Raw genomic sequence first — 9,875 nt, 5'->3', positions numbered from 1 at the left:
CCAGTAACCAGATTTGTTTATATCAAACAAGATAATGTTACTGTTTAAAATTAACGTATTGTTAGCTACAGATATTTAAAGGCGGGGCGCATGACCTCTGAAAGCCAATGTTGACATTTGAAATCACCTAAACAAACACACCCCAACCCCAATAAAATCTGGACCTTCATTGGATAAGCCCGCCCCACACATACGCAACCCAGGCAACGATATCTGTTAGTAGACACGCCTCTTACTGCTGATTGGCTACAAGTGTTTTTTGGTAGTCGGCCCAACTCCCTTTTCCAAAGTGATTTTCAATAAATAATACATCCCGCCTTTAAAATCACAATGAAATTTAAATTAAAAACTGTAATTTTTGCAATATTGTGGAATTTTTCTTATCTGTGAGCCTTATTATTTTTATAAAAAATCATGTGCCCTCATAATCTTTTATCAAAATTGCAAATCCCCTCTCCTCCTCAAAACTCCTCAAAAAAATTTCTTTTTACTTCCGGTCACGAGGAATGGCGGGTAGGCATGCAGGGTCTGAGAAAAGATCACATTGATTAGCAAATAGCAACATGACCCAACTTCCAACAATCCAATCAATTCTCAATGGACGAATTCCACTCCAGCCCTACTTTTATTTCATTTCAGAAGCCGTTTCATATAGGCTACATCACCATGGGGAAAATAAGACAATCTTCATGGCAACTTTAAATTCTTGCCTGGCTGCTAAATCAGCACAGCGGTGGGTGATGTCCCCCTCGGAAACCAAATTATTTTTTTCCACAAGGTATTAGTTTTGAAGTCAGTTTAGCCAGAACAATAAACATGTTTCAGTTTGATAGAGAATTGATAGTTGAGTTACTTTCATGTTATTGTTATAATTGATACATCGTTATAACGCATGCACGATGCTCGGACTTAACATGTGCACTTGAAGGCAGCATATAACATAAAACACGTTTAAATTAGAAAATTACATGGAAGTAGTATAAACAAAGTCCCACTCGTAAACACTTCATTTGGTTGCTCATGTGCTCTGAGTCTGAACTCGTAACATTTCCGAATCCCACTCCATTATGCGCAAGCGGTTGTAATTTTAACGTTTGACCAGCACGCGTCGCACTTGTGTGGTACTTATTGGTGTTTTTGAATGATAGAAAAGAGATACCATTTAAACCAGTGTAACAGTAGTTAAAAGAAAACACCACTCCCCTTACACCTCGACTACTCCCCCCTCTCGCTCAAGTCGGGAGTGATGATGTTACTGCGCAGTCGAAGTGCTGCAAACTAAATGCTCTTCCGCCATACAATACAGTTCTCATTTTTTATTCGCTTTAAAAATCACCACATTTAATTTGTACCACCATACTTACTCGTGTAACAGTCTTTAAATAGGGAAAACATGGAAGTGTTTGTTGGCTTCTAAATTTATCCCTGTTTGGATCCTAAGGAATGAATGGGGCTAGGCTAAATGCTAACACTCATGACCCGCTGTACAAAGATTAAGTGTGCGCATTGAATAAAGATAGGGATATTAATTCGTCTAAGCTGAGGTAACAACATAGTAAAATATTGAAAAACGGTGGTGTTTTCCTTTAAAGCAGTAAATCACACTAAGGGTTAGGTTTTAATTTATAAACATTTTAGATGTATACTAAGTCAAAAGTTAAATACAGTGTCCTCTATTAAGTATTGTGACAATGCAAAATGCAAAGCAAAATGTCTGTGTTTGCTGTAGATTTAAGAAATCTCTAAACATTGAAAGGTGAATATAAGACAAAAGAATGTGACATTTTATTTTTCACCCGTTTTAACATATACAATTTAGTAAATGTGCTCACATTTGATATATGAATAAAAATCCAACTGTAAATTTATTAACAGAGCAACACGGTTGGATTTTTATTCTTATATCAAATGTGAGCACATTGAGACTATTGTCTGACAAATGTTAAATGATGAACTGTGTCCTGATGCATTAACTGTTTACAGAGCAAATGCAAAGTATGTGTAGTATCAGTTTAATCCATTGCTTCTGCATTTGATGACAACACACATATGTCAGAATGAAAGGTTGTCAATGTTAATCATTATTAATAAAATGTGACATCATTCTGTATTTTTGTCTGAAATTCACTTTACAAATGTCTAGTCCCCACAGCAAACAAAGCAAATTTGTCTTTACCTTGCCCAATACCTACGGAGGGCCATGTATATAAGTTACATTTGAGACAACGAAAGGTTTATGAGTAAATAATGACAGTGTTCTTCATGCGCAGTTATTTAACAGAAATTGTCATGTTTACATCCCACTTTTGTACATTCAAACCCCAAAGCCGTTTGTTTCCCAAAAATACATTGCTATGTTTAAACACATGAAGACATTGATCAAAAGGACAGTGCAACTCTATTAATGCTACTTCTGCATACAATCTCAGTCCATATTTATTGCCATCTCTATTCTATTTCATTCCCTATTTCCTGTTTGCTCGTATGAAATGTGATGCTTTGCAAATACCAGTTTCCACACAGGTTTAAAAAGAAAATCAAACTGGAGACTTTTTTTTTCAAAGAACAAGAGTGACATTGTTTTCTATTTTCATTCTTTTCTCAATAAATTAGAGACTACTGAAAATCAATAATCGACAGTGGCAGTTCATTTGAGCATTAAAGCACAATCAAAGTGAATCTTACATTCTGATCTTTTCTAAACTGGAGATAAACCTCTGCTCTACAACATTCATACAGACGCACACACACACACACACAGTCTCACACACATCTCAATCTTCTCCTATAGGCTTTCTCAATATGCCTACGCACACAGTTCTTTCCATTATCAAGCCTCTACATCAATAAATATGAACAGCAAGAAACAAACATACAAAAAACAAGTATACAAAACAGGACTCTGTCCTCTTAAAATTATACTGGAACACAATAGTGTTAGCAAGCATATTGATTTTAAAAAATAAATAAATAAATACATAAATAAATAAATAAAAATTGACACAGAGAGTTTAAACAAATGACAATATTGTTAAAATAAAATGTGATGATATTAAAAACATAAAAAACAGACTAAAGTATTGTCACTTCATAACATGTTTAGTTTTACCTAGCAGCATACTTCAGTCATGTTTATGAGGTGCTACACTAGAATACCCCCACCAACACTATAATCAGACATAGATATCATATTTATATATATATTATATATATATATATATAAAACATCAGTTATAGGAGCATAGAAGTAGTACTTATAGAATAAGCTGTAGAAGTAGGATCATTAGAATCATTACATTAAAGAATTTTCATCTTTATCATCATCATCATCAACTTCCTCTTCAGTGTTTGACATTATGCAGAGTCTGTTGGTCGGTTGACGGGGGCTCAGATCGGGCCCGGGAGACACAGGCAGTTCTGGAATGACGGTTATGAACATGTTTGATTTGGAGTGTGCGCATGTGTGACGATCGGACCCCATGCAGGTGTGTTTTGTGAGGTTTGCGATCCAGGTGTGTGAATAGAAAGAAAAGATGCGGAGAGGCAAAAGTGTAAAAAGCACGTATGAAGCGAGAGTAGGACGCGTGTGAGAGGTACTGATTTTTTTATCTTTAATATCTCACCCGGAGTGTGATGTGTGCTTCAGTGTTTAAGTGTAAAATATCTACATATGGACAGCCCGTTGTATATGTGCTCTGTCTGGTGCTTGGGATCGTATCGTTTGCATGGCGTGTTATATCAGAACGTAATTGAGGCATTGATTGGTTCCAAAGTCAGAATTATTGATAAATCTGTGAAAAGTGTGAGTGGGTGTATGTTCGCGTGCGGTTTCTAGGTGGTGTTGGTAGCGCTGGACTCTGATTGGCTCCTGCTGGTGTTCTCCCGTTCCAGCAGGTTCTTTTGGTTTCTGCTGGCCTCCGCCAGACTCTGCATTCGCCTCTCCTGCACCTCCTCCAAATTCCTCCACAGTTCGGCTCGCTCCCTCTCTTTCTTCAGCTCCCTACGGAAAGCAAAGGGTTTAAGAGATAAAAAAATTGTAAGGAAACTGACCCTCAGTCTCTGTTTGATCCAGTACTTCTTTTTTTTAAAGAGTAACTAAACCCTAAACCAACAATGATGCTTTATTAGTGCTGTTCATTGATTTTAGTAAGTTTTTTGACATTTGAATATAAAGTGTTTCAATACCGCAATATATGGTGTAAAAACGTCTGAGTGCTGCCCTCTTCAGGTTGAACGGTTGCTACTGCAGTTGAATTTTCCTATTGAATGTTGGGTCCAAAAAATGACTCGTGACGTAAGCAGGTTCAAGCTCACCACGCCCTTGTTACCATCTCACGACACACTTGGTACGAGCTTAGTTTGTCCCCTCTATCTCCGTTGGGATCTGCCCACTTTTCTTGCATTTTTCAAATATTGCCAGTGGGTGGAGTCAGGCTCTGACCAGGGGTTTAGTTACGCTTTAAGCTTCTTCCCTTCGACCACCCATTTTAATTCCAGTATGCAAAGCTTACTTTTCCCAATATAATCAGTTCCTAAGAAATAGTCCCACCCAACATTCTGGTTTCACTTGGAAGTATGTCATGTTAAATGTGTCTTTTATTTGTCTGGAGTCATAGTACCTCTCAGCTCTGAACTCCTTCTGTTTTTCCACTTTGTAAGAGGCAGTGAGATCATCGAAGAGCTTGCTGTTCATCTCCATGAAGGTCTTCAGCACGTTGTAGATAAGAGAGATGATGGTCCTATAAGAAGAGAATAGATAGGAACAAATGTCGTGTTAGTTTATGAATAGGATTTCGTTTTGATGTTTCTTGATTCATGTCAATAACTTTTAAATGAGGCATATCTTTAGAAGATACTGACTGGTTCCAGTGCTCTTTGGAAACTCTGTACAGTGTGCCAAAGACCAGAGGCAGGATGACCTGGCAGTTCTCCTCTATTAGACTCAGGATGTACTCATTATTCCAGAAATACAGAGCCCGCTCTGCAACCTAAGAGAGATACAAAGAGAGAGAGAATATGAACATTTCATTTATAAAGAGCTTTCTTCGCACCTATACAGTGCTTAAGGGATTAACTCACCCAAAAATGAACATTTTGTCATTTTTTACTTATCCTTGTGTCATTACAACCTGCTATGGGTTTCTGTGTTCAAACCAAAAATGTGAATTTTAAAGTGTTGTTTTGCTGTGTCTGTTTACAATGAGAGAGAATTGCGATCCAATCTCCACAAAAGTGTTGCAGAAGTGTTAGAAAATACCTTTATATTCCATCTATGCTAAAGGCATTGGTGAAAACAAATGAAAATATAATCCATTATTTTAAGAAATTGTTTCTCTCTGTGCACATTTTCTGTGCCTGAATAGCATCACTGGCACAGTCTGTGATGTATTACGTAAGGGATAATGTACAGCCAGCTGGTTGTTATTGCAGAATAAATTTATTTGCGATAGCAAATGGCTGGTTATATTGGCACGGCTCCTTGCCACAACTATGGACACACAGTTTTGGTTTCATCTATGTTATTAGCTTATTTTTTAAAGAGCACATATTTTCCAATTCATAATTTTACACATCCTTTGGTCTGTTAATGTGTGTTAGTACATGTTATCATCTCCAACCTAAATCTCTTTTCTTGGACTACAACAAACACTCGGATTGTAGGCAACAGTTTGCTTCCTTGGCCGGTTGTCGTGGACACAACGGTTATTATCATAATTCCCCCCGCGTCTGATTCACAGCCTGTAAATAGTCTATGTTTTCATATTTAAAGAATTTACTACTGACTGAACCATGACTCAAATACGTGTTTTGTGCAGTGCTGAGTAGCGCTTCTTGTTTGTCGTTTCTACGATCACAAAAGCAGACATGGTTTTATGTTTTAGTATTGTATTATACAAAATACATTTTTTTTAGCAACGTAATAGGTGCTCTTTAAGAAATGCCAACCTTCCGTAAATAAAATCCCATATAAGTTATTAACTCTTTCGCCGCCACTGACGAGATAACTCGTCAGTTAAGAAAAAACGCTTCCATGCCAATGACGAGAATTTCAGGCTTTCCGCAATATTGCTATTATTTCCGCTCTTCCGCAACTTATACAACCCGAAAGTAGCCCCTCACGTGAAAGACAAAGAACTCCGTGTATGTTTCAAAGATCGCTCTGCATCTGATCTCTATCAAAAGTCCTTCACAAAAATGCATTTATCTCAACTTTTTGCTCAAAAATTTGTGTTTTTGAAGAAACTTGAGAGGTGATAAAAGAGAACTAATGAAGGCAGGATGAAACGTTTTGTTTGTTTTTTAAAGCAGAGGGTCTGTTCTTTTATTTGATATGTTGTTTGTTTATATATTTAAAGAAGAACATTTTTGCAAGGCATTAAACTTTTGTGAAAATCATGAAAAATGCTGGCGCTGGCTGGCAACTTTTTTTTAAACGCTGGCGGGGAAAGAGTTAAAGGTGCAGTGTGTACATTTTAGCGGCATCTAGTGGTAAGGTTGCGAATTGCAGCCAACGGCTCAGTCTAATGCGTACCTCTTGCTTTTAAAACACATAGAGAAGCTACGGTAGCCGCCACCGGACAAACATGTCATCGTTGGAGACAACGTAGTAAAAAAGTTTGTCCGTTAAGGGCTTCTGTAGAAACATGGCGGCACAAAATGGCGGCTTCCATGTAAGGGGACCCTCTTTGTATATAGATAAAATGTCTCATTAGGCAATAAACACATACTGGTTCATTATGAAAGGTCTTTATACACCCCTGGTAATTTAGTTTTGTATATTATTTTGCATTTCTGTCAAGAGATACTTCTAAAAATTACACACTGCACCTTTAATTGTGTATATTTACATTTAATTTATTTCATAAGTTAAAATATAGTAATACATATTTATATAAATGTTTTAAAGGGCCCCATCATACACCCAACGCAAGTGTCTTTTGCTAGTTTCAACCTGCCGCAATTATCATTTTCACGTTTATCGCCACGTTGTTTAAATAGATCGTTAAAATAGGGCCTATAGTATTAAAATGCACCTGTCAAGATGACTCACAGTACCCGGATGAAGCGGTGTTATTAGATTCAGCCAGTTGCTATCTGTAAATAACAAACTTTAGAATGACGCCACTGGCCAATCAGAATCAAGCATTCCAGAGTGCTGGGTAATTATTTTAAATAATGCATTACAGCTGCAATAGCAATATCCACAACAGTAATGCAGATGAGTGAATTGTGTCATTTGTGTACGCTTACGCGCAAAAAAAAATCTGATCGAGAGTTTCATTAAAAAAAAAAAAATTACATTTTAGTTTGTTTTTCTCCAAACCAATTTATATGTCAAAAGGACACTTGGAAAATATGTCACGAGTCATATGGATCTACTTTTTATTGCTTAAAACATAAAAGCAAAATAAAGGGCCATTCACATTATAACGATAAAATATAGTTTTAAAAATAGTTTTAGATTAAAGAGAATAACGGAGTTCACACCATAACTGGAGCGATAAAGATACAATGAACGATACTGTTGGGATCACTTTTTTCAACTGACGAACGATAAACCATTGAAAGGCAATCAAATCTATTTAAACTTCAAGTACACGCACATTTGAAATAACAGATGACAAAGTGGAGAATCTCATTGAGATTCATAACATAAAATGACCTCAGGTATCCAGCGTTCATGCAATTGCTGTGAAATTGACTACATAATGCTTTTTATTCTACTACACTGACTACGCCAAAAGGTAAGATATTAGATTACACAAACTACTAGATTCACTGTTTAGAGATACACAAACACAGTATGTTGGGGACATATACCCGCTGTGTGAATGCAACAAGAACAGCATATTTATGACATGTGAACAATTACAAGCATTTTTATTAGGGAAAATATGCAACATTAGTTAATGCCATTAAAGGTGAATGATTTGCGGTTATACTGCCCTACAAAGCCAAAGCGCAGTAAACACGCAGTTAGTCAAAAATGAGTTAAGGGTTGAAATGGGCTTTGTGAGATCTGTTGTGTCTTGTGACAAAGTCTCCTGGTTAAATTGTGTCCCAATTCAGAGAAACGTGTGTGCCAAAATTGCAGTAACATGTTTAACTGGCTGGTAAAAAAAACTTTAAGGGCATTTTTCTCGGTTTCAGTGTTTGCGTAGTTACTGCACTTAGCCTTTGGAGGGCAGTATAGTTATCAGCCGTTAACACTTAAAGGAATAGTCTACTCATTTTCAATATTAAAATATGTTATTACCTTAACTAAGAATTGTTGATACATCCCTCTATCATCTGTGTGCGTGCACGTAAGCGCTGGAGCGCGCTGCGACGCTTCGATAGCATTTAGCTTAGCCCCATTCATTCAATGGTACCATTTAGAGATAAAGTTAGAAGTAACCAAACACATCAACGTTTTTCCTATTTAAGACGAGTAGTTATACGAGCAAGTTTGGTGGTACAAAATAAAACGTATCGCTTTTCTAAGCGGATTTAAAAAAGGAACTATATTTTATGGCGTAATAGCACTTTTGGGAGTACTTCGACTCGCCTGAAAAGTCCGCTCCCCTTCTCACTCTCATAATGGGAGAGGGAGGGTGTTACTGCGCCGAGTCGAAGTACTCCCAAAAGTGCTATTACGCCATAAAATGTAGCTCCTCTTTTAAATCTGCTTAGAACAGCGCTAGGTTTTATTTTGTACCACCAAACTTGCTCGTATAACTACTCGTCTTAAATAGGAAAAATGTTGATGTGTTTGGTCACTAACTTTATCTCTAAATGGTACCATTGAATGAATGGGGCTAAGCTAAATGCTATCGAAGCGTCGCAGCGCGCTCCAGCGCTTACGTGCACGCACACAGATGATAGAGGGATGTATCAACAATTCTTAGTTAAGGTAATAACATATTTTAATATTGAAAATGAGTAGACTATTCCTTTAAAGCTCCACACACGCTGTTTCTGCATATCTGATGTTAATCTGGAGTACCTATAGTGCAGTATTACATCCTTCATATCTCCAAAGAGTCTTTAGTTTTATCAGATTCGCTCTAGCGAATATTTTCGGAAACGCACAGACACATTCAGGAGGAGTCAAGAGCTGCGGGAGGAGCGATTCACAGGCCAATCAACACAGGATACAATACTGGATAACTTATGATTCACTAAATGTTCGTGTCATTAACATTATCGTGTCATTCGTGTCATTTACTTCTGTGTTATGTTTCCAACATCCGAAAACACACTTTTTCTTTCATGCCATTGTTGAGTCTTGATATAAAACAAAGATGTCGCGTGAAGTGACGCGTGTGACTTCTAGCGTCCATGGTAAAAAGATACTTGTTAGTTCAACTTCAAAAAAAGTAAGTTATATGGTTGCCTTAATTCAACTTTAAAAATTTATAACAAAAACTTATATTAAAATCAACTAATATTTTTAAGTCAAAATTCTCAGGCAAACAGGCAACTTACTTTTTTTTATTTAACCAACAACTGTTTTACAGTGCAGCTATTTCAACAAAATGAGGGTAAATAATGACAAAATGTAAAATTTTGGGGTGAACTATTTCTTTCAGACAGACATCAGCTGGTAAACACAGGTAGGGTTCAAACACAGTGTGGTATTACTGCTTGAAAGCTGACCTGGAAATGAGGGCTGGAGATGCAGGCAGCGATCTGTTTGAATAGAGGCTCCTGCACACGGATAAACTGAGATGGTTCAATCACATCCAGAATCTCCTCAATCTCTCCCAGGAACATCACCTGTGGTTAAAGGATATCATTTAATATTTCCTTTTGCAGAAGAAAAATTCTTCTGTACATCAAACTTCTCATTAAATGAGTAAAACATTGTTACTAGCCAGTGCCAATAATCAAAA

At 36.9% G+C, this 9,875-nt stretch overlaps 1 protein-coding gene across 1 annotated transcript in view; it reads right to left on the bottom strand.

Moving 5' to 3' along the window:
- Nucleotides 1–2,266: 2,266 nt before the first annotated feature.
- Nucleotides 2,267–9,875, bottom strand: part of ppp2r5b (protein phosphatase 2, regulatory subunit B', beta) — a 33,045-nt gene continuing 25,436 nt past the window's right edge. The window contains exons 10-13 of the mRNA XM_055200333.2: nt 9,640–9,759; nt 4,861–4,988; nt 4,620–4,739; nt 2,267–4,000 (exon numbers count right to left, since the gene is read on the bottom strand). Of these exons, the coding sequence (XP_055056308.2) occupies nt 3,832–4,000; nt 4,620–4,739; nt 4,861–4,988; nt 9,640–9,759 (537 nt within the window). The 3' untranslated portion in view covers nt 2,267–3,831. The remainder of the gene's footprint in view (nt 4,001–4,619; nt 4,740–4,860; nt 4,989–9,639; nt 9,760–9,875) is intronic.

This window comes from Misgurnus anguillicaudatus, chromosome 21 (assembly GCF_027580225.2).
Source record: "Misgurnus anguillicaudatus chromosome 21, ASM2758022v2, whole genome shotgun sequence".
Taxonomy (NCBI): domain Eukaryota; kingdom Metazoa; phylum Chordata; class Actinopteri; order Cypriniformes; family Cobitidae; genus Misgurnus; species Misgurnus anguillicaudatus.
Note: the sequence above shows the minus strand (reverse complement) of the source record. Positions and strands in the feature narration are given on the sequence as shown.